The 24795-nt window shown below is 37.6% G+C and overlaps 2 protein-coding genes across 3 annotated transcripts; one reads left to right on the top strand and one right to left on the bottom strand.

The window, feature by feature from the left end:
- Window positions 1-506: 506 nt before the first annotated feature.
- On the bottom strand, window positions 507-4243 carry LOC119067979 (solute carrier family 25 member 44). Of its 2 annotated transcripts, none has more exons than XM_037171325.1 (6): window positions 4081-4243; window positions 3227-3678; window positions 2780-3155; window positions 2685-2710; window positions 921-1048; window positions 507-841 (listed from the first exon to the last, which is right to left on the bottom strand). In XM_037171325.1, exons 2-6 carry the CDS (start codon window positions 3468-3470, stop codon window positions 650-652), a joined length of 966 nt encoding a protein of 321 aa, XP_037027220.1. In that variant the 5' UTR covers window positions 3471-3678; window positions 4081-4243; the 3' UTR covers window positions 507-649. The 2 variants fall into 2 exon arrangements, with proteins under 2 accessions (XP_037027220.1, XP_037027221.1); XM_037171326.1 differs by having other exon boundaries at window positions 4009-4241.
- A 747-nt stretch (window positions 4244-4990) lies between these two features.
- Window positions 4991-23589, top strand: LOC119067974 (cytoplasmic aconitate hydratase-like). The gene is made up of 10 exons (XM_037171320.1): window positions 4991-5200; window positions 5288-5396; window positions 11169-11261; window positions 11324-11497; window positions 11558-11702; window positions 11765-12161; window positions 12226-12406; window positions 12471-12571; window positions 12639-12755; window positions 21910-23589. The coding sequence occupies exons 2-10, from the start codon at window positions 5390-5392 to the stop codon at window positions 23392-23394; spliced, it is 2700 nt and encodes an 899-aa protein (XP_037027215.1). The 5' UTR covers window positions 4991-5200; window positions 5288-5389; the 3' UTR covers window positions 23395-23589.
- The last annotated feature ends 1206 nt before the right edge of the window (window positions 23590-24795 follow it).

The raw sequence follows: 24795 nt of genomic DNA, 5'->3' as shown, positions 1-24795 counted from the left end.
ATTAGCGAACCGAAGATAAATAACGATCTAAGGCTGACGACATAAATAAGTTGTCTTACTTGTAAGACGGCTAAATTTGGAAACGAAATTTTATTATCTAAAATGTCCACAAAATATCCAATCTCAAATGCTTGAAACTGTCAGAAGGGGTCATTAATTAATGGAAGACATTCCCAACAATGCTGTGTTCCACATACCAGCCAAATGTTTATACATTTAAAACATTGTGCTCAAGACACTTTGCAGACGCTTGCGCGCTGCCATTGACTAGAAATATTAATTTTACCTTAACTATTAGAAATATGATAATTTATACAGCGATGGACTTATAAAAGTCGACAATTTCGGCCAGATGCACTCAGTAATTGATGCGCTCAGGTGATAAAAACGCATAAATTATTTGGATTGATTGAAATTGTTGGATCTTATAATTCCGTCCCTGTACCGATCTCCGAAGAGATTTTGCATCCTTCCCCACTCCCCACACATCTTTAACAGTGTACTCATAGAATTAGTAGAAAATTTACTAATTGATTTTATTCAAATCATACATTGAACTTCAGTGTTACTACCAGTAACTTACCACGAATGACTTAAATGTACAAAAACAACTGACTCGGAATCGTCCAGTTCACAAGCTCACACATTCTCACCAACGAACTAGATGTTTGTACTGATCGTTGATGGAAATTCGTTTAATTGTCTCATATCCCAATATTATACTGAACGAGAATGCAGCTGATTGAACTAATCGAGCCGATAATCCTTTGAAAAACATGCGCAATTTCTCTTCGGCCCACAGTTCTCTGAATGCGCTTTGAATTGAGTCTAGCCTTTGAACCTTGTAGCAGAAAAACGAAATGGGAAAATTGGAATTATTTCGCCGAACAGGCCCATGACCGAACTAAATGCAAACTCACTTGTAGTCGTGCTCGAACGATATCCAGTGGATTTGTAATAATTGTTGTGGTAAAACCTCCTAAACTGCCGGCAACGCATTGAATTAGCAGATGAGAAGCATCAGCGGGTAGAACTTCGATCAGTTTATCTGTAAATGAGACATTTTTCATGATACCATGGTGTGTCATAGAGTTCTGTAGAATCATTTAGCCCAATTCCATCCTGATTCGATAGACCGATGTTCTTACCATTGTCATTGTATCAACGATTTCGTTTGATTAGTGTAATCGAATAAAAAATGAAATGATCGAAAATTGACATTAAGAGGAATACAAAGTACGACGGGACGACATATCGCAGCTCTGCTTATCTGATATAAAAGTCTCATGCGAGAACAACATGCCCGAATCTAAAAATATTAAAACTACCGAACAATTGAGTCGATGACTGTAACGTCCGAGGCGATTTTATCAAAATTTATCAGAGCATTTTTATCGTTTTACCCAAAAGCGATAACGGATTCTGTTTCCATTAAAACTCAATCGGCGTTGATGGCATCGAATGATGCTAGACGACTGTGCATGGCGAATGTTTCAAAGTCCGCGTAGTTTTTTTTATCGCTCGGGTCGATTCTAGAGCACTAAATCATTTTGTGAACGTATCATACCGTTGTCGTGTTCACTTTGATAGGTTGATTAACTTGCGTTCAAAGTTTTATCAGCCCGGAGTCAAACTTAGCGAACACTCGTCATCAAAACATTTACTTCTTATCGCTTAACAGTCACAGACTGAACTATTTGAAAAAGTTTATGATTTAATGGAAGCAATATAGTAAACTGGTTTTGAAGTCTGAAAAACGATTTAAAAGAGCGCAATACCCCTCGAAATCGGTGGCGGGACATTTCCACACCGTCAATATCGCCCAGAACGATATTATCGTCCCAAAAATTATCGCCCAGGACGATAATATCGTCCAAAATAACGATAAATTTGTTCAGAATAAGAAAATAACGATAATATCGTCCAGCGGATATTTTCATCCAGGACGATATTATCGTAAAAAAAACGATATTATCGTTCTTTGAACGATAATATCGTTTTTTAGACGATAGTATCATCAAAAAAACGATAGTATCGTCCAAAAAACGATATTTTCGTTTAAAAACGATATTATCGTTTTTTTAAACGATAATATCGTCAAGAGAACGATAATATCGTCCTGAAAATATTTTAAAATTTATAATTTTAGACGATATTATCGTCCTGGATGAACTTTTTTTGGACGAAAATATCGTTTTTTAGACGATAGTATCGTCTAAAAAACGATAATATCGTTCCTGACGATATTGACCGTGTAGTTATGTCGCCTCATCTCGAAATCGGAATAAAAAGCTTTTGCATTGGTAAAGAAACTTTACGAAGGAATGCTGTCTGTAGAAGGGTATTCCAGTCAGCAAGGATCAAAATTTCGAACGACAGATTTTATGAGAGAGAGAGAGAGGATAGAGTTCATAGCACTACTAATCCACGAAAATCAGGATACCGACGCCTAATCGATTAAAAAATGTATGAGCTCTTGCAGTAGCCGGAGCACGTACAGCAATTATTCGTCAACATTCACTAGCAAATTTTGCAGAGTTTTGACAGTTGTCTCTTATCGAAAAGAAATTGCTGTACACGCCCCTGGTATAATAGCGAAACTAAACAAAATTTGGTTTTGTTGTAACTGGCTGCACATACTTAGTACACCTGCGGAACAATTACTAAAATTTCGATTTACTCACCTTCGTACATATGATAGAACGTCCACCTGAACCAATAAAAATGACAATGAATGAATCTGTCAAAAACGTCCTCCAATCAAATCAATCAAACATACCACATGGCCGAATTCGGCACATATGCCATCAACGATGCATTATATCCGCGATAATAGCCCTTGAAGCCGTCCCGTCGAAATATCTCCTTTGCAATGTCCATTGAAATACGAAATCGGCTTCGATTCGAATTGTGATTGATGCCTAATGGGTTAACTCCGCCACCTTTGCCCTGTCCCATGCCCAGCACCATCGCGTGCTGTGATATGACATCGAACGGAACGATTATCGTTTGGCCAACGAGCGAAGCACAACCGCCGCCAATTAGCGATTTTGTTTGTTGATTGGCACCGTAATTGGACAATATGTGCCGTACACCTTCGTATGTACTGATGTAGAATACACCGGAAAATGTTTGAAAGGATGATATCCAAAAGCCTGCAACAACATTGTCAGTGTGACTATGGTTCTGTTCTGCCTTGCCACCAAGATCGACTTTATTAATTTACCTCGATATAGACCGGCAGGACCTTCGGCACGATAGATTTTGTATCCGGCATCAATCATACCGGAATAAATGTTGTTTTTGAATTGTACTTGAAGTTGTGTCTTGATCAAGGTCAGTGGATAGAAGCAGCAGCGTATTGAAAACGATGATAGCATTGACAATGGGAAAAATTTCGTTTTTTCCATCATATCCCATTCAATTGTCCGAATGAATTCCGTTTCGGAACCCGCAGGATCCGTGTCCATTTTTGTTTTGTTTTGTGTTGATCTCGATAAAAAGTTGTGTAACTTGTCTTGTGTGGCTAAAGCTTCGTTATCGCGCTGGTTCCGGGAAACTACACTAAGTCATTCTGGCGTCGATAAACACTGCATTTGGACCAAGGTCAGCAAGAATGAGTGTCGCAATCAGTTCGGTTCGATTCTATCATCATGAATAGTAAGTGTTATTGATAATCTGCAAAGAAATAGCGAAACATTCACATCCGAAAATACCGCAACTCACTATCATAGCGCGAATGAACTTGACCCCCTGAAACTACGGTCTGTGCGTTAAATTTTTATTTTTTTCTAACGAGTCGTATGTTGTTGATATGAAAACAATTGCATAATCGATCACGAAATGTTCAGTCTTTTGGTGAAATCTTGTCATCTGTAGTTTATGCCACTGTGACATCGAATGGCTTCTATTTCAATTGGACAGTGAATAGTAATGCATGACAAGAGTTTCGATGTTACGACCGAAATGTAATTAATCACATCATCAAAATCAATATTTCTCACTAACTCGATCATGTGTGCAGTCGAAGTCGCGACATTTAATGACCTTTAGTACGAATCAAAATATGACAATGATTACCCGTAGTAGTGAACTGTTTGTCGGATTGATCGGAAAATCAATCTGTTTTATTCAAATTAATATCTTTATCTGAATTGCAGACACATTTTATTTGACAAAAACAAAAGTACAAAATAATAATACACACGAAAATGTTTGTGTCAAAGTCGAATCTTTCTTTTTCGCTGTGAAGTTGGCTGGAAACTGTCAGGCGCGAATCGAATGCTTTCATTTTCATTTTGTTGTCGTTTATTTAAATTTGCATTTCTTTTTTTTACCTCAAATGGAAAGCAATGAACGTACAAAATTGGTAGTCCAGCCAGGTTTGACAGCTCTACCATGCCATCTTTCAAGAGTAACTCCGTCCAAAGTACACAAACCATAAAGCTGACTTTCAGAGCAAGTCAGAGGACAAAGGTATCGCAAATATCACTTCCTTCTTTTCACTTTTCTTTTTATTTATTTTTTCCTTTCTCTTCTGTTGAATTGCCCATAATGCACCAGTATATTTCGACCTGCAATCTAATGCCTTTCATCTCCTTGCTTTCCATCGATCTCCCTTCTGTTCGAAATCTAAGCTCCATTCACCGGGATTGAATACAAGACTTTTGTCCTCACTCGCGCTTCGAAATTGAATTCTGTGCTTTACCAACAAAACGCATGATTTCAATCAAGTTTGTCCTTAGCACTTGCCTCGTCACTCGTAGCGTCTCATTTCAGTTAAGTTCTATTCATCTCTTGATGGAAAACAAAAGTTTATTCCGGAGATGGAAGTGAGTTTGTATTCATTGATCATTATGACCTATTGTCCGTCAGAACATTTGAATTGTTGGCGCGGCTCTGTGTGGCATGACTTTGTACCTTGACAGATAGGAATTAATCAATTTCATTTTGATTTGCATCAGCGCAATGTCGAAATTTGATGTGTAGTACGTGACTTTTTGAACAAATAGAAAGTCAACAAATATTTATTTGAAAAAGGGTTTTTTAAAAGAATTCTCTTCTCAAAATTTAGTAATAAAAATATCAAATTTTTTGTGCAGCATTCGTCAAATCGATTGTGTAATTTGATAAGACCGTCAAATCAGCTCTACTTGTGGCAGTTTAATTTATTTCGATAAACTTTGTATTTGTTAAGCCGGTGTGTTCTTTTGCTATAGATACTAAAAAAGGCAACATAATAAATTAGCGACAATTTCAACAATTTAATTAAATTCAACTCTGTTAGTTTTGTTCCAAGTGTGCAAGAGGTCAGTCGTTCGCCTGTATAAATTTTGATTTAATTTTTACTGTACTGGGACCGCAAGAAAATCGAAGATCGACATAAGCAATGTCTAGTAAGTGTAACAATAATTGAATCTAATTTAGTAGTTTCGCTTATTTTTTGTCTACTTAAACTTGCTTATCATAAATTGGATGATCGTACCCATCATGCCACATTCAAATTGGTAGAAAAGTCGCATCGCGTAATTTTAATTTATTGGTTGTCTTATCATTCAACGTTTTACGATTTTTTTTTTCGTTTTATTTAATTTATCAAAATTGTAGCCGTAGCATTTGATGCAAGATTTTATGTGGAATGTAACAAGTTCTAATTGGAAATTTATAGCTCTGGTTTTCCATCATTCTTGTTCCAATGTTCCATGCATAATTCATTCATAAATTCATAACTGAATCTAACACAACATTCTTCTCATAAGATTTCATGTTTACCCATTCAATCTCAGGTGTGTCTCGGCCTCATTACTTGCCCTCAAGTACGTATATCGCGTGTATATCAAAGACATAAACGATCCGTTTTGAGTGAAGATTGACGCATATGTATTATAGCGGCTGTAGCATTAAATCGTTCGGATTCTAATTTACATTTTGTTTTTGATTGAATACAGAGTTACGCAGAGTTCCTAAGAACTCGAAAGACCGAAAGAAATTGAAAAAGGGACCACTTGTTGAATCCTATACTGAACGTGCTAGCGAACGTTTGAAACCCAACATCTTTTGATGGGTATATAATGTAGAAATTGTTCCCTAACTAACTGGTTGGTTCGAAATAGTACATATTCGTTCAGAAAGCAGATTGTTCTTTTTACATCATATGCCATGTGGTGTTACGCTCTAAAGCATCTGCGTAATTTGTAGAAATGTTAGAAACGTTGCGCAATCGTATTGTTAGTTAGTCCATTCATGAATTCAATCAGTCATCTCGCCAAACAAAATAAATGAAAACAGAACTCATGAGGACGAATCGACTGTAAATTGTAGCCATCAAATCCGATGATCCAGTGTGCACATAAGTTCCTTTCAACCAAAGATTGTAAAACCAATTTTCCGATTATAAACTTTCCCGCCAATTCGTTCAACTTTCACAGAACCGTATACATTGCATACCAGTCGATATAATCGATTTGAAAATTATTAATGGTCCCATCAGTCAGGCATGAGCGCCGCCGAAAATAAGCCGCCGATTAAGCCGCCGCCGGCCATTTTTGAGCAAGCCGCGCCGCAGCCGTGCCGGTGCCAAAAACACGGCTCAAGCCGGCTTGAAACGGCTGGAAAATGAAATAAAGAAAAGTGAAATAATTTTGAAAACCGAGATTCCTGTTGATCCTAAGCAGCTCAAGTACATTTTGAATTTTTTTTTTTCAAAATTAAGAAAATTTTGAAAATTTTGAAAATTTTCTTGAATTTTCCAGAATGGTATATTACGTCCTCGCTTCTAAGTTTGTTGTTTTGGCAAGTATGACCTTTGCGGAACGAGCCGAAGGCGCACAATCAGTTAATTCACAAATTTGAGAAAACTTTATCGATCTTTGCGAATTTTCTCGATTTTTTTTCTTTTCAATTTTTACTTGATTTTCGTGAGCTTTCGATTTCTTCTCGAAAACCATTTTCTTAATAAGTTAAATGAGTGTACCGGAGCATGATTTTCCATTTATTTCAAGTTTTGAGGCAATAAAACTTGACGTGTTAGTGAACCTTAGACTTACAGACTTGCTTGTAACAAGACCAGTTCCACTTGCACTTTGAACAACCTAATCTACCTACATTTTCGCTTTCCGTACAATTTCATTTTCATGCTTACTAGTTCATTTTCCATGAATTTATCTAAACGTTTTTATTTTGAAAAAAAGTTAAAAGGAACCTCCAGCCGAGTCGTTTTAAGCCGGCTCAAGCCGATTTTTTCGCCGCCGCCGAGAAATTTTTTTCGGCTAGCCGCCGCCGAGGTTTCTCCGTCGGCGCTCATGACTGCCATCAGTCGATAAATTTTATAGTCTAGGTGTTCGGGGTCATAAAAAGCGGTTGCGCTCTACGAAAATGTATGAAAAAAGTCGATTTTCAAAGTAACGAAATTCTCTCATAATTTTTCGTTTCTAATCGAATGGGCGATTAACACAAAGTGAAGCACCTGGACTGTTAGGCATCATGTGTACATACACGAAAATTTTACATTATTCTTGTTGGGAAATGTGGTGACTCGGCAATTGCCTAGACTCAGCGGATTCATATCCCATAAAAATGGCTCGAAGTTTCTTAGTCGAATTTTCACGAATTTTAGGGAAAATAATTACAGTTGCAGACAAGTCTACCCCAGAACCTGCTCTGGAATTCTTTTGTTGAAACCGGTTTGTAATTGTTTCCATATCAGTCTGCGTAGTTATCCAAACGGCAAACAATAAAAATCTAGATGTTCATTCGTTTAACGAAATTTTTGTGAGAACAATTACAAACCCACATCAGAAAGGCTTTACCATTTCCGCGAGTGTCGAGTGTATTAAAAAAAAATGGCTTCAGTTAGTCCTTGAGTGGATAACATTTTGTCATGTATTCGAAGTTTCAAAAGCTCATTACCAATTCGTTCGTTTCAAAAATAAAATATTTGATATGCTACCTCTGACGCAGACAATTGATATGATTATCCTCACGCCGTATTGTTAATGATAAACTGATGTACAATGATAATCTCGCTTCCAATGTATATTGTTTTTAGTACGTATCACGCTGGTATATATGGATTGTCCATCCAAGTGAAGAGCATAATCAAGTGTTCGATAGAGATGATTAAATTCATCTGAAGCAAATCGTTTAACTCGATTTTAACAATCAACGTATGTTTAAAAACAGTTATCTTAGTGTTGCAAATACGATTTGCTCAAATTTCGATGACTGTCGTGATTTTCATATTTTTGCAGTTATCTATCCACAACTCACCGAATATATATTTCCGTTAAATGTTATCAAATCGAATTTTAATTTTAAAAAAAAATGTAAATTAATGACAAGTTACTTTTTAACCGGCATTTCTTGCTATTATCTAATAACGATTTAAGACGGAACGAATATTATTATTTGTCATTTTTCACTATCTGAACGGTTAGACGGCCGAGTACTGCAGGTGAAATCAGCCAAATTTGTGCCTAATTTTACTTCATCCCGTTTACCAGCTGATCCACTCGTACAATCACACTGAGGGATTCTTTTGAAAATCCACCTATCAAAATCGGACCCATTTCGTCTGGGATTGCTATATACATGGTTTGAAAGGTCTTTGCCAGTAGACCTTAAAACAGGCCTCACACAGTCTCGAGCCACACCTAGTTGCTGGTGGAAGATCTCCAAAGTTGGAAAAATAGTGTTTTTTATCCGAATTTTTTAGCCGTTATAAATGATCGTTTCGGGTGAGATTGGGCTCGTTCGAAAGCTGAGCTTAAGTACTTTCGGGTCATGCCTAGTTTGATTAGATTCATTGATATATGTTTGCAAAAATTTGCAAGAAAAATTTTCAAAATCTGTGTGAACTTTAGACAGGTCTGGGCTGGTACTGATGACGCTTAATGTGAACCTAACATGCTAGTTGTAACATACATTGTCTAAGCTTTCCGTTAATACCTCATTTGTAGTGCTGGTGATTGCTGACATAACAGAAGTTTATGTTAGTACAACCGCTACTCGTAAAACTCGCCAGCAATCACCAGCACTGCAAATGAGGTATCAATGAAAAGCTTAGACAATGTATGTTACGACTAGCATCTTAGGTTCACATTAAGCGTCATCAATACCAGCCCAGACCTGTCTAAAGTTCACACAGATTTAAAAAAAAAATTCTTGCATTTTTTGCAAACATATATCAATGAATCTTATCAAACTAGGCATGACCCGAAAGTACTTGAGCTCAGCTTTCCAACGAGCCCACTCTCACCCGGAACGATCATTTATAACGGCCTAAAATTTCGGATAAAAAACACTATTCTTCCAACATCGGAGATCTTCCACCAGCAACCAGGTGTGGCTCGAGACTGTGTGAGGCCTGTTTTGAGGTCTACTGGCAAAGACCGTTCAAACCATGTATATATCCATCCCAGACGAAATGGGCCCGATTTTGATAGGTGGATTTTCAAAAGAATCCCTCACTACTTAAGCGTGGCTATACGGTTTCAACATTGTCACGTTGCATGTGATTACTGCACCTGGATAATCAGTGTGTTTGCATAAGTGAACCAACTGGTAAGAATCTGAATGAAATTTAGACACAATTTGGTCGAAATTAATTGTAATGGCGAAGGACTGGGAATCACCACTCTCTTCGTGATAATAGAGCCGTTTCTGTTGGCCCATCATTGTACTATTGGGCTCGATTTAGGTTCACATTGTATCGTGATGACAAGCAAATTATATCTTAAGACAATATTCCATGTTTCTCTAGTTATTGAACTAGGAAATGTTTTTCTTTCATCTAAAATATTTCAAGTAAAAATAGAAGCGCCTAAAATAATGGATTTAATATAAAGTCGAATCCATTACAAAGACAAGAAAAGTCCATGAGAAAAAAAATTCCTCGTGATTCTATCTAAAGTTAGGGATCCCATTCGTCCTCTTTTTCGCCTCGTTCTTCTATTTTACCAATATTCTAAGAACATAACTTTTTTCATAAAATGTCCTCTTTTTTATAATAACTTTCTGTAAAAAGTCGGCTAGCGTTGTGCACTACCTTAATCTTATATCCTTGAATCTAAAAGTTATGAATTTTACAAATGTAGACAATTGAGTGACGTTTTGAGACAGACACCCAGATCCTCACAGGAAAGAAAATCAAATAAAATTCAAGAAAATTTGATAAGGCAGAAAATAGTCCTAATTCGCACAGTATTCGGTGGGTGATATCACTACCAAAAGAATATCTTCCAAGACTTCAATGTCCAATTATAATATTAGAATTCCTGACTTACAATTTGAATTGCAGTGGTGTGAAATACACAAGACATAGGGCATGAAAAAGTTGTAATTCTTTTGCATCAATATTCGTGGGTTATTAATTTTAACACTGACGTGACGAATAAACAACTGATATAGTAGGGTCCCCATTTTTGATTTTTGAAATAGAGCACATTTTGGCATAAAAAAGATGACAAAAAGAAGACGGAAAGTAGATTTCCAACGAGGAATTGTTGCGACTCTATTTGAATCGGTGAAAAACTTTATTCCAAGTAACGTGAAATTTTGCAAATGTTTTCTTTATTACCTCGAGGCTTGATTTATAGTTGCAATAACAACTAATCTGTGTCAGCCCATTAAGAGCAATGGACCCTTTGCAAATTTATAGCCTACATTTAGGCTGTAAAAAAAAAGAATTTGGTTCAGAGAAATCATCAAAAAACGAACACTTTTCCGCCAAAACGTAGGCTACAACTTTGCAAATGGATCATTGCTCTTAAATATAACAGTTGTTCAATCAATCCAGCCTAAACGTCGTTTCACTTTCAGTCGAGGTTTCGGTCTTTCGAAATTCGATGAACAGGTCTGCCCAAAAACCCTTCGAGCGTAAAATTACGAAAATGTTTGCATAATGCCAGTCGTTTATACAAAAAATCGAAAAGCCATTCGGATTTATCAATCTGAATGATGATTCCATAGATGGAACGCAGATTGTTGAGTAATTTCGGTCAGTTAAAGATGCTAGCCTTGAACCAAACTATTTTATTGGAAACATATGCAACGCAAGTCATTGCTTTAAGGTATCCCTTGCCCTCACCCTTGTTGACCAAAATCTGGTTTTATTTTTCGCCTCGTCAGTACATTCTGATAACGAAGATTTTCCTATTTTATAATTCCAGAATCAAATCCCTTCGACTATTTGCAACAAGAACTCGTTATCAATGGAACATCGTACAAATATTACAAAATATCAGCGATTGGCGATAAATTTGGTAATTTAACGAAGCATAATGAGAATAAGTCGATTTTAGTTAAACAAACACATCAATCGCAGATGAACTTCCGTTCTCGATTCGCGTTCTCTTGGAATCGGCTGTGAGAAATTGCGACAATTTTCAAGTGTTGGAAAAGGATGTGAAAAATATTCTGAATTGGAAGGATGCAAAAGGCATATCCAATGACAATGATGTCGAAGTATCGTTTAAACCAGCTCGTGTCATTTTACAAGGTTTGTGCACTCACTGAATTCTGACTGAAAGGAAATTCTATATTTCGTTCAAATTGGAAGATTTTACGGGAGTTCCGGCGGTCGTCGATTTTGCCAGCATGAGAGATGCAGTTTTGAAGCTGGGCGGTGATCCGAATAAAATTAACCCCATTTGTCCGTCCGATCTGGTTATCGATCATTCTGTTCAAGTTGACTTTGCCGGAACGTAAGTTTGTCACACAACCGAATTTGGTAAAATTGCTGACATTGCGCCACATTTCCGTTTAGCTCCGATGCATTGGTGAAAAACCAAGACCTCGAATTCGAGAGAAACAAGGAACGCTTCACTTTTCTCAAATGGGGCGCAAAAGCATTCAACAATATGTTGATTGTGCCACCCGGTTCCGGTATCGTTCACCAGGTGAATTTGGAGTATTTGGCACGTGTCGTCTTTGACAAATCGCCGACTGGCGAAAATATTCTGTTTCCGGATACGGTTGTCGGCACAGACAGTCACACGACAATGATCAATGGACTGGGTGTGGTTGGTTGGGGTGTTGGTGGAATCGAAGCGGAGGCTGTTATGCTTGGTCAATCGATTGCTATGTTGTTGCCGGAAGTTATCGGCTACAAATTGATTGGCAAACTAAATCTGCTAGCTACATCAACCGATTTAGTACTGACGGTGAGTGGCAAATTTGCATTGAATGAAAATTGTTTCTCTGTACTCATCGCTACCGTTCGATTAGATAACAAAAAATTTGAGACAATTAGGTGTTGTCGGCAAGTTTGTGGAATTCTTTGGACCTGGTGTCTCAGAATTGTCAATTGCCGATCGGGCTACCATCAGTAATATGTGTCCGGAATATGGTGCAACCATTGGTTACTTTCCAGTTGATTCCAATTCGTTGGATTACTTACGGCAAACAAGTAGGTTACATTCGAAATGAATTTTAACAGAAATTCGAGAATTATCACTACCATCCAATCACAGATCGTTCGGAGGATAAAATCCGAATTATCGAACAATATCTTCGTGCAACGAAACAGCTGAGAAACTATGCCGACGCATCACAAGATCCGCATTACACTCAGGTTTGGCAAATTTATTGATTGCACCAAGGCGAAAGTGATTACCAAATCATTTCAAAATTTCCGTTAGGTTGTAACCTTGGATCTATCAACTGTAGTCACATCGGTGTCTGGACCGAAGAGGCCACATGATCGTGTTTCAGTCAGTGATATGCAAAATGATTTCCGTTTATGTTTAACCAATAAGGTGAGTTGACAAGTCGTTTTATCTGTTGGCACAATGCACCCGTAATGGGGACTTCCATTAACGCTATCGACGTCTTAGAACAAAATTTATTTGAATTTCTTGTTCTGCGGAAAAACAAACCCTGAAATTAAGGACAATTCGGGGGGATTTTGATAACTCCTGATCCTGAATTCTTCTCAATTTTCAAAGTTTTTCGATTTTCGCCAAAAAATACAATTTTTTTCAATTTTTGACTTTGACCCAACTAGTCGATTGACACCAACATTGGTCTCCCGTTGAAATAATTCTTTTCCAACACTTTAAATCGGTTGATTCAATTGAATTTAAAAAAAAAAAACCGTTTCGTCATCTGGAGCCGTTGTTGCTTTGTTGTGATACTGGCGCCAAAAATGTGCTTCTCTTTGCATATTATCAAAATTTCTTTTCTTTTTTTTCGTTGATTTGGTTTAATTATGTGACAAACTTACGCCCAGTGATGTACATAAATACAACACCAACTGAGCCAGGTTTGTCACATAATAATGAATTTCACTGGAAAGTAATTGTACAAAATATCATCACATAACGGCAAACTCTATTTCGTTTATAGCTGTATCTTCTCCACAAAAGTATTAAGTACTATCACTGTGATATGATCAAAAACATCTCAACGGTGGTAGTTCCTTTTACTTTTGTAGATTCTTGTTTTACGTTTCGCCGAAGAATATTAGGAAGCAAATGATAAAAGAGACGTTGCTCTTTGTTGGTTCGAGTGATTTTTTTTGCACAAAAAAAAAGGTTTTTTACCGTCAAATTGTACATGTTTTATTGTCTAGTAACAGTAAATTTACGCCTGACAATCGATCGTTTCTTACACATTTTTATGCCTTTAATATTGAACGACTCTTCCAGAATTTGTCATTCTCTGTTCAAAAAAAAAAAAAAAAATTGGGAAGATCAATTTGCACTTTGCAACATGTCGCTCTTTGTCATCGTTTCAACGAGAGTGAATTGCACATGAAAGCATCTCTCTTTGTTTAATAAATCGAATTGCTGGATTTACTGTTATTTACGTAAGAAATTTCAATTTTTACGATTTGATTCGAAATGAAATGAAATTTGGTTGGCTTTTTTTCTGGCGTCCTTTTTATGCGTTACAATTTTATGCACAGTCCCCCGTGTTTGTTAGAGTTGCTTTTAGTTCAAACTTTGTGACAAACTTAGCCCAGTGATGATAATAAAGACATCAACTGAACGAAGTTTATCGCATCGTTAAAAACTGTTTCTTGGGAGGACTGCAATTCGAAAAGAAAAATCTTTTTTTTTTAATCTATCTTTCGAAGTAACGCTGGCTCATTCCACCAAAATACAAAGTACAATCACTGTGATATGACATATAACACATCACGGTGAAAGTTCCTTTTATTCGGATAGAAAAGTATCTTCGAATAATGATCAGCAGAACATCGAAAATTGATTTTTTTCTGATTTACTGATGATGATTCGTACACGATATCTGGCAGGTAACTACTGCTGTGATATGCTCTTCATAGCTTTATCATATCACACCGGGAGTTCCTTTCAAATATGGCGCAGAGTTTAGAAAAAAAAACAAAGGAAAAATGATCAAAAATACCGTTTCGCCGTGCAATTGTGAAGTTTTTTCACCAACGAACTACAGTGATGGTCTAGCTTTATGATGTCTAAAAATCATCATAAGGTAGAACACCAAAGTGGTTAGTTGAATTTAATATTTTTTACTTTTATCTTTGCACAGTTTATATCGATGAAACACTTTATAATAGAGGACGCGAGTGTTCGGTCTAGTCACTGGAGAGAAAATTACAGCAACTAATCCGACAATCGCTCTTAATCATAAAGAATAAAATTTTACAAACACAAAGAACAGAAATGTCCGTTCGAACGAACTGCTTTTTATCACTAAACTGATGCAAATTCGAAACTAAATTGATGAATCCTACCCGGTGAGGTAGAATTATCCTCATGCCAAGTATAATCCACCAACTTCGATACGAACAATTTAAACTTTTTTTTTTCCAACGACACAAACTGATTGAATTTTTAGTTTTCGCTCAAAGAAACTTTATTCGGACCCTTGGTAGCCTTCACGACGGTGATCGAACTGGATATGAGACGTTGTTGGTCAATAGCATAGTATTTATAGTCGTCGATGGGACCGTATTTTGTCAAAATGTAATTAGACCGATGGTTGTATGTGGAAATTTTTACTATTTAACTAAACACATTTAAGTGTATGCATGATATGCACCATCTGGAGGGGGTTGTTAATTACCATCTTTTTTCTTTCTCACAAAATATTTGACCGTAAATTTGCAGTCATAAAATTGATAATTTGTAATGACCGATATTACCTGTATATATCGAGAATACGAACAATTTCGTTGAATATTATACGGCCACGACGGTCGTAATTGCAAGCAAAGTGATTAGTCCAAAATATTCTAAAATTTTACGGATTAGTCATAATCCAAACTGCATTCACCGGCCTAACTTTTGTTCATATTTGCAACAACAAACAAAAAAAAAAATCTTTTCAAACCAATAAAACCCCCGAATTTTATAGTGCAAAAGTAGCAACGTACCTTTTCTCATCTACCGAACCATTTTATTTTTAAGGAACAATTTATGAGAGAAAAATCCAACACTGACTGCCACTGCTGGTTCGGTTGAAAAGGTTTGGCTCAATAAATCGACCGATTGCAATTAAGTGTCAATTGAATCGGATATATTTACAATATGACATACTCATAACTGTACTCATTTAATAGAATTGCCGAAATTGCTATTTAATTCGCTGGATTATTGTTCGGAATGTTTTAAACATTCTGAGCATTACGTAGGGACTTTTTGCACACATCTGCAATTTTTCGTCGTAGTGAAGCGGTTTAACGATATTTTTTTGGTCTTTTGTTTGCTATTTTGGCGCTTCGGTTGAGTTTACTTTACATTAACGGAACAAGTGTTGTGCATGAATCTTATTCTTGCTGATAATGTTCTTGAAAACATTAAAATCGTCTCATCCATTACGACTGTTTTGATACATACGATCCAGGCACAGGCTGATTTCATGCTTATTTAAAACGCATAAAAAGTATGAGTCACGTAGCCCAAGGTTGTAAGCTCTGGTAATTTTTACCGTTCGTGCAAAAAAAATATGATATTTTTAAGGATTTTTCTTTTGTTGACAAATCCATTCGTCCGGTTTATGGATCTATTGAATTTCAGTTAAAATATTTTTTGGTTCCGCCCATTGAATATTTGTTTAACCATCGATTTACGAAAACACCTGGCCTAAATATTCTATGAAACGTTTCGCCAGCATTTCAAGTTACAGCAATGTGGCTAAACCTTTTTCTTTTTGAGCCTAAACATTTTATTTTTCTCTTCAAATTTTACGATTTTACAGCTTAAAGTACGAATTTGAAGGCAAAAAAATGTTTTTGCTTAGTTAGATCATTATGTCTCGGTTTATGAAAGTTTGCCTTTTATGTTATTCAGTGACGGAAATGAAATCATTCTTGCCCGTTTCTGATGTTGTAACGAGCTGGTTTATTTCACCCAAGAATTGAATGCGAGGCAACATGAAAGTAGTTGTGCCCATCATGGATTTTCGATAGTTTTTCAATGCTAATTTCTGCATGGTAATAGGACTTTTTCGCCATTATTAGCAAAAAAGTTAAATGCATCCACAATCGTATGCTAAACATAATAAATTTATTCAAAGCGAATAAAAGACTGCTCGCATACGGCGCAGTCAGTATCTTTTCAATCAACAAATATTACAATAAATAAAAATCATCTGCTCTATTACTTCCTAAAGTTCCAAGAATACATGCCACATTGCCTATTTGTATAGCAATAGAAATTTTCTGCAACAGATAATCTTTGGAACGTGGCTCCCCTGATGCTCTCTTCATTAATGATCCCAAGGGAACTCATCGCCAATTTTTATTGAATATCCATTAAGGCCGTAACGACCATAAAGGTAGCAGTAATATACAGCTTACTCGAGTTCTTAAATTGTAACCGAGAATGCCACAAACAATGTACGTAAATATAAAACTAGAAAAAGATAAGGAATAGAATCACAAACTGGTAATTCGGACTTTCTAAGTTTGTCTTCAATATTTTGGTGTGTTTCGAAAATTGATGTTGCCCATAAAACGCGTAAATAAACTGGTTGTTCATTTTCGGCGACATTAAAATTTGATTTTTAGCCCCGTACGAAGTACTGGGGGCTTATAAGATTAATATGCCGTTTGTAACACGTCGAATTGGAAGCAGACAGTAAGGGCGAAGCATTTGGTTATGTTCATAGATGACGAATAGATTAAGATTGGCTCACCTAGTATGTGTATAATACGTAGATGGAAGCACGGGGTTTCAGTGGGTTTCGAACATTTAGTTTTTTCATGTTGCAGATATTGCAGTGTCAAATTCTGTCCAAGATGTGACATATTTGCAAGGTATTGGCCGTTTTCACAAAGTATAATCAGCGTAACCTTCGTAAAAACAATCTTGAATCTGACAAGAGCGCGTGTGCCAACGTGTAAAAAACAAATGTTCGAAACCCACTGCTAAACCGTGGCGATCCGCTTGTCAAACGGACAGTACATAAACAAATTCCATCACCTATCCGCAATAAAAAAAAATGTCCGTCCGTCCGTCCGTCTGTGACCCCTCTAGCTTGAGCAAATCACAACCTTTTTTCAAAATTCTTTTTTTCCCCGATCGACAAAAGTAAGGTCAAGTTCGAAAATGGGCATGGTAGGGTCGGCCCTTCCAGAGCTAGGGCCCTATAGTTGTTTTTCAGTCTTTCGATTATATCTACCGAAATACGCACACAATAGCTGCTTGTGATATATCAAATGAAAGGTATTGACGAGTAGAACAAAGTTTTTGGGTAAGATGCAACGTGGGCTTGTTGGGAGAGCTCAAAGGTCGTTCCTCGGCCCTAAGTGTTTTTTGCACATAAATCGAGTAAATCTCATCCGATTTTGCTAGATTTTGTTTGATTTGAGAGATAATTGAATGCCGAATAGAATTATGGCAAAAAAAGTTTCAAATTTGGGCCCTTGGACTAAGGCCACTACTCGGCCCTAAGTGTTTTTTGCCCATAAATCGAGTAAATGTCATCCGATTTTGCTAGTTTTTGTTTCGTTTGAGAGATAATTGAATGCCGAATAGAATCATGGCAAAAAAAGTTTCAAATTTGGGCCCTTGGACTAAGGCCACTACTCGGCCCTAAGTGTTTTTTGCACGTAAATCGAGTAAATATCATCCGATTTTGCTAATTTTTGTTTTATTTGAGAAGTAATTGAATACCCAATGGAAAGTTGGCAAAAAAGTACGGGCTTTCGTAATTGCGCTATGCGCAATTTTAAAAATGAACACTTTCAGTAAATTTGACAATGCCCAACTTGACTTGCATTTTGGTAACAGACGCATTAGAGGGTTGTAGACGTATTAGGGTTCCGGGCGTATTACGGCTACGGACGTATTATGGTTACGGACGAAATAGGATTACGGGTCGTACGGGGCTAAGTCGCAGCAAACGCTCCGACTGTTCTGATGCCTTGTTTTTATTCTTCGCGATAACAACGATAATACATACAACTGCTGTGAAAATGCAACACATGAAAACCTTAGCGAAAAATGTCGATGTGATTTGGCAGTTTTCTAAACAAATTTAAAACTTTTTTGCAGCTATTTAACCGAACACTGACGTAATTTGATTGAAGGACTTAGTGAAAAATTTAATCAAAAGAATCAAAATTACGGCAGAATTGGAACTTAGACTTTTTTGCATTTTCTTTTTCTACTTCTTAACATCTGGACAAAAAAGTACAATGCATAAAAACCTGAGTTATTTATGCGTTTTATCGCAGTGCTGACATCATCCTAAAACAGCCAACACACCAAATTTCAGACATAATTTAGCGTTACCGTGTCACATTCATCAACGGAATCGGGTTACAGATAAAATAAGAAAAATTTCTGGAAACTACAGAATCTCTACGTTGGCTGTAACCCAAGCTTAATGTAGAGAACATTTAAAAAGGAATCGTGCTGGCTTCAATAAGCATTTCTTAACCTGTCTTCGGAGATTAGTAAACATTAGTTGGAATGTCCAACAATTTCAAGGTGTCACACCGACTCATCAGAAACGTTCACAATAGAAATACGTGGTCTGGCCATTTCGTTGCTATTCTAGAACTATGCTGTTCACTGGTCGTCTGATTTAAAATTTATTACTCTACGGATGGTTGTTGGCTGTCTCCAAATAAATAGCCAACATAACTACTTAAAAAACTTGAATCACTACAACTACCTCATTAAATCGGAAATTGGATAAAGAATTACTGTTGATCTATCGAATAAGTTTGACTGATGGATAAGGTTAGTGTTATTGGCACTGAGCGCGAAAGTCTCTTTATAATAAGTTGGCTTTTTGCACTGAGAGACTAATCCTACTGAATGCGAACAGCCCTTTTGTTAGGAAAAAGGCCAGACAAGAGAAGATAGATCATGTTATTTTTCATGCAAAAAAAAATCTGAATCAACGCAGGAAAAGGCTCTGCTAGACGAATAATTACACAGACCAGTAAATCATATACCGATGGGTTTGGCCCAATTTTATTAGGAACAGCAATGACTCTGCTCCATTCAAAAGCCAAAATTTGCCCAATTTTAGCACTGAAGCCTTCGCTCAATTGTCTCTAAATTATTGGAGAGAGTTTCAATGCAAGTTTGGATTTTTCTAAAACGAAAATTACGGATCGACAATAGGTGTTAGTGCTAAAGGTAATTTAAAAAAAATTGGACCTTAAATGACTACAGTCATTAAACAACAGTTAAACCTGACATAAGGTGGCATTTTCTGCACAAATATTGTTTCCATTATTTGTCGAATGGTCTACCACTAATTTCACTGAAGAGTGCATTCGTTAACAACCTGTTCAGATCTAGGTATATTTTCGAAGTAATTGCTGTTTTGAATGCACTTTCTGGTTATGACGAATGTAAATAAGCGAAAATAAATATTTTACTTACCTTTCTACACTCAATGCCTAGGTAAAATTTAAATATTTCAACTATCCATCCAGACCGACAGTTTTTCTACCTATCGAAGTGAGAATTGAATTTGATTCGATCGAATTTTTTTTTATAATTTCTTCAAGAATTCTCTGTACTATTATCAGCAATATAGTTCAGTGAAGAAACAAACATAATTATGTTACAATTTCAGCAATTTATTGGTTACAATTGTTTTTAATGCAAAATAAGCTTTGATTTACAATTATTCGTCTTCGATGAATTTTTCTTCAACACATGTACACATCGTTTTGTGTTTGCTTGATGCACTTTTCATTTTGTGTGCATTGTATACTTACTTTTCAGTCAACTTAATGCACATATCTTGCTAATGGATTCGTGAACCATGACATAATTTGTTAATAGTTTGCTTTTAGTGAGCAATGCTTACATAACGAGGGATCAAAAGTTGAAAGTCGAAGTTGTGGTCAATAATAACAGCGCAACATGACTCTGCGTTTTTAATCCCTAGTTTTGTACAAAACTTTAAATAAGATGAACGAAACAGAAAATGCTTAACATGCCATATGGATCAAAGATCTGGCGTAGCAGCCTTGCAGCCTAACAATGCCGGGAGAACACTTTGTGTGTTTCGGCACTAAATTTTTGGTATCCGAAAATTGACTACAAATTGACGACTCTCTGAACCAAGTGAGTTTAATTTACTATGGGTGAGCACGACTGGCCCATTGGAGGCCCATTTGTTCGTGAGAATGAGTGGATGGCCTTTGGACTGTGTCTTGGTTATGTATTAACGGGACACGGTAGCATGAATGGTTTTCTGCACAAACGTGGTCTGTCAAATACGCCGGTATGCATGTGTGGAGCACCTAACGAGGACGTCAAGCACCTACTCGGGGAGTGCCCGCTCTACGAGGATCTTCGTGATCTGAATGGTTGTGGGTTATTCATTCGTAACGGGTCGTTTGACGTTAGCGGGGCACTCAGCGAGATTGGAGCGTTTGAAAAGTTGAATCAGTTTGCGGTATCGCTATTCGGCAGGAGGTCGAGGTTGATGAGAGGGGACGAGGATCCGTGAATGATGCATGTGCACGCCGTTATGTCTTGAATGTGGTTGATTGTGGGGTGAATGACCGGCGCAGGATGAGTTCAGCTGGTTGGACGGCTAAGGCCAATTCCAGACTGTCTCTCGGAGAGTGGCGACTCCGCGCAATTCGAGCTAGTCGATCGGAGCTGGAAGTTCATGCTTCCATCCGAAGTGGTCTTCGATACCACCTACCCTACCCGAGGGTTAAATCGGTACCACGGGTGTTGGGAGCCCACCAGGATTGCACTATCCTCCTGGTCCCAACTATGGTTGAGGAGCCTATCCTTGGCTGAAACGTGGTGGCTGTGGTTCAAGTGCGTTTAATACGCTGGGGTACTGCTCCCGGGTGCATTGCAGTAAGGGTTGTGATAGGCCCTTGCCCCACCTTTGGCTATGCTGGTGCATGAAACACCGGCATATAAAGGTAGTCATTTGACGCGCTGATTGAGCGTATCTCAATCTACTCCTCTTAGAGAGGACGAGATGTTATGCCTTCGGGTGGGTAATCTCGTTAATCTAAGGATATTATTCTAGTCCATTGGAGGCCAAGGTGCAGGAATTCTTTGGTTTTAAAATAATTATTAACCCCCCACTTAATCTAATCTAAACTATTCTATATTAAAGTACCTTCGATTCTTCTGTATCCATCTACCAGTAGATGAGATCGAATAGATTTCGAGCTATTTCAAAACGAAATTTCGCTAATCACAAGTGATGGAATTTCGGATTTCATCAGTTTGCGCGAGTTACTGGCGGAGACACTCGTAGTAGAACCTTAATCCCAATCTAAAGCTCTACAACTCTGCTGAAGATTCTTTCGTGTGCATTTTTCCTGGATTTCCAAATACCTACCATTTCTGTGTGCATCTCAAATTTTATTCCATCTGTCCAGAAACATGTAATCTGTACACTCATTTTCCTGATGTTTAGATTTCTTGTATCGGCTCGAACCATTTGTTCTAATTTTGTCCTCTTCTCTGTATGTTACAGATTGGTTTCAAAGGTTTTGGCATTTCCAACGAGCAGCTAAGCGCTTCTGGTTCGTTCACATGGTCTGACGGCAACACGTATACCATTAAACACGGGTCGGTTGTAATATCGGCAATAACGTCTTGCACCAATACCAGTAATCCGATGGTGATGTTAGGTGCTGGTTTGTTAGCGCAACGTGCGGTCGAGAGAGGGCTGAAGGTATTGCCCTATGTGAAAACGTCATTGTCACCTGGCAGCGGTGTGGTCACTTATTATCTGTCGGCTTCAGGCGTTATTCCTGCTCTTGAAACACTAGGTTTCAATGTGGTTGGATATGGTTGCATGAGCTGTATCGGAAACTCTGGACCACTGGACGATAATATCGTCAACACAATCGAAAAGAACAATTTGGTTTGTTGTGGTGTTTTGTCAGGCAATAGAAATTTCGAGGGACGTATTCATCCGAATACTCGCGCCAACTACTTGGCCAGTCCGTTGCTTTGCATCGCCTACGCTATTGCAGGAACTGTTGACATTGATTTTGAGAAGGAGCCACTTGGAGTTGATTCAAATGGAGTGAATGTCTTCTTGCGAGACATTTGGCCTACGTGGGAGGAGATTCACTTGGTTGAGCGAAAGTACGTGATACCAGCCATGTTCCAAGAAGTTTACGAAAAGATAGAAGAAGGTTCATCAGCTTGGCAATCGCTCCAAGCTCCATCCGGTCAGCTGTATCCGTGGGATGAAAGTTCAACTTATATCAAACATCCGCCATTTTTCGATGGAATGACACGCGAGCTGCCAGTTGCGAAACCCATTGTCGATGCACGAGTGTTGCTGTTTTTAGGAGATTCAGTTACCACTGATCACATATCTCCAGCTGGATCAATCGCTCGGAACAGTCCTGCAGCGAAATATTTAGCATCTAGAGGTCTAACACCACGTGAATTCAATTCTTATGGATCTCGTCGTGGAAACGATGCGGTTATGGCTCGCGGAACATTTGCCAACATTCGAATTGTTAATAAACTGGTTGAAACGACTGGTCCCAAAACTCTACACATACCAAGTGGAGAAGAAATGTTTGTGTACGACTGTGCCGAGCGATATGCGACCGAAGGCATTTCATCGATTGCAATTGTTGGAAAAGAGTACGGTTCTGGTTCGAGCCGCGATTGGGCCGCAAAAGGTCCGTATTTGTTAGGCATTCGTGCCGTAATAGCTGAGTCATACGAGAGAATACATCGCTCGAATTTGGTTGGCATGGGTATTGCTCCACTACAGTTTTTGCCCGGACAAAATGCTGAAAGTCTCGGCTTGACCGGAAAGGAAACGTACACAATATCCATCCCCGAAAAATGCGACCCAGGCCAACAAATCGAAGTGGTTGTATCGACGGGACTTAAATTCAATGTCATCGTACGGTTCGATACAGAGGTGGATCTAACGTACTACAGACACGGTGGAATTTTGAACTATATGATACGCAAAATGTTGGACTAATTTTGATGGGACATTTGGGGAATCGGGTTACGTTTTTCTTTGGTTTTCAAATTCAAATTTTATTCTTGGTTCTATGAAAGTTGCATTTCTTTTTCCTATGCAGAACATTCGCCGCAATGTGTCGTTGATTTTGCGTTTCAATAATTTCGTATTTTCATTTCTATTTTTGCACCAATAAAATACAATTTTATTACATTTGCGACGTGTTTCATTTAATTCATTTCCTTCCGTATCGTCGCCAATCAATTTATTTGCTGTGTAATTCACCCAAATTATGGCGACGTGTGACGCAAAACAGTTTCAACTGTTTACACTTTTCATATCTTATCTTCGCGTGTAAGTGTGCCAGAGACCCAATTCAACAACAAAAAGGAAGGAAGAGACACTGCAGTATTAATGATATTGAAGCAAATATTAGTAGGACAATTGATTAAGTTCGTGATGCAATAAAGTGTGAGTGCTCCCCTTATCTTTACAGCACGACCTAAAAATATCATTTGTTTGAACGCCTTTCGCTTTCCCGTTTTTAGAAACATATTTTACCGTTACTGGACAGTTTCAGGTCTTGGAACTTATGTAAGTGACTTGGTTGATAGTCTGTGACGCTGAAACTCAAACCACCTAAACTTACCCTGGTAAATAGTCGTTAACCCTCGTAAATAGTCGTTATAGATAGGGGAAACGTGTGTAAAACATTTAGGCACCGATCTGAAAGGACAATCGCATTTATTTTCTAAGAACTAGACGTGAAAGTTGCTCCGGTCCAAACCTTATAAGAATAATTCAAACAACAGATTCAAATCCCTGAATAAGGAAAATAGTTGTTTAATACATCACAAGGACTAGAAACAACGATTGGGAGGGTAAAAGTGTGGATCAAAAAAAGATGTTCTGGTACCCACTAAACATTCTAGAAAATTGCATAACATCCAAGAAGTTAACTATATAACAGCATTTAATGCAATTTTCCGAGTTATGGAATAGAATGTGAAACTCTATCAATTCGTCTTTTAAACGAACTTTATATCTGCAGTATTTTCCGAGTTATGGCTGACATAGCTCGCACTTAAAACGCCAATATCTCCAAAATAAGCGACTTTTTAGGGAAACCATGAAACACGCATCGACTAGAATCTAAAACTCTATAACTTTGTCTTTTACACGAAGTTTCCACCTGCCGTATTTTCCGAGTTATGGCTGACATAGCTCGCACTTAAAACGCTCATAGCTCCCAAATAGAAGACTTTTTAGGGAAACCATGAAACACGCATCGACTAGAATCTAAAACTCTATAACTTTGTCTTTTACACGAAGTTTCCACCTGCCGTATTTTCCGAGTTATGGATGACATAGTTCGCACTTAAAACGCTCATAGCTCCCAAATAGAAGACTTTTTAGGAA

Source organism: Bradysia coprophila, assembly GCF_014529535.1.
Source record: "Bradysia coprophila strain Holo2 chromosome X unlocalized genomic scaffold, BU_Bcop_v1 contig_132, whole genome shotgun sequence".
NCBI lineage: Eukaryota > Metazoa > Arthropoda > Insecta > Diptera > Sciaridae > Bradysia > Bradysia coprophila.
The sequence above is the reverse complement of the archived record's forward strand: the minus strand, read 5'-3'. Positions and strand labels throughout refer to the sequence as shown.

Excerpts from the sequence above, each read along its gene's own strand:
- LOC119067974 (XM_037171320.1), top strand. Across the intron at positions 11,703-11,764 it reads CAAGTTGACTTTGCCGGAAC|CTCCGATGCATTGGTGAAAA; the intron begins GTAAGTTTGTCA and ends ATTTCCGTTTAG. Across the intron at positions 12,756-21,909 it reads GTTTATGTTTAACCAATAAG|ATTGGTTTCAAAGGTTTTGG; the intron begins GTGAGTTGACAA and ends TGTATGTTACAG.
- LOC119067979 (XM_037171325.1), bottom strand. The coding sequence starts at position 3,470 with ATGGACACGGATCCTGCGGGTTCCGAAACGGAATTCATTCGGACAATT. Across the intron at positions 2,711-2,779 it reads GTGCCGAATTCGGCCATGTG|GTGGACGTTCTATCATATGT; the intron begins GTATGTTTGATT and ends TTATTGGTTCAG. Across the intron at positions 842-920 it reads TCGTTCGAGCACGACTACAA|GTTCAAAGGCTAGACTCAAT; the intron begins GTGAGTTTGCAT and ends TTCTGCTACAAG.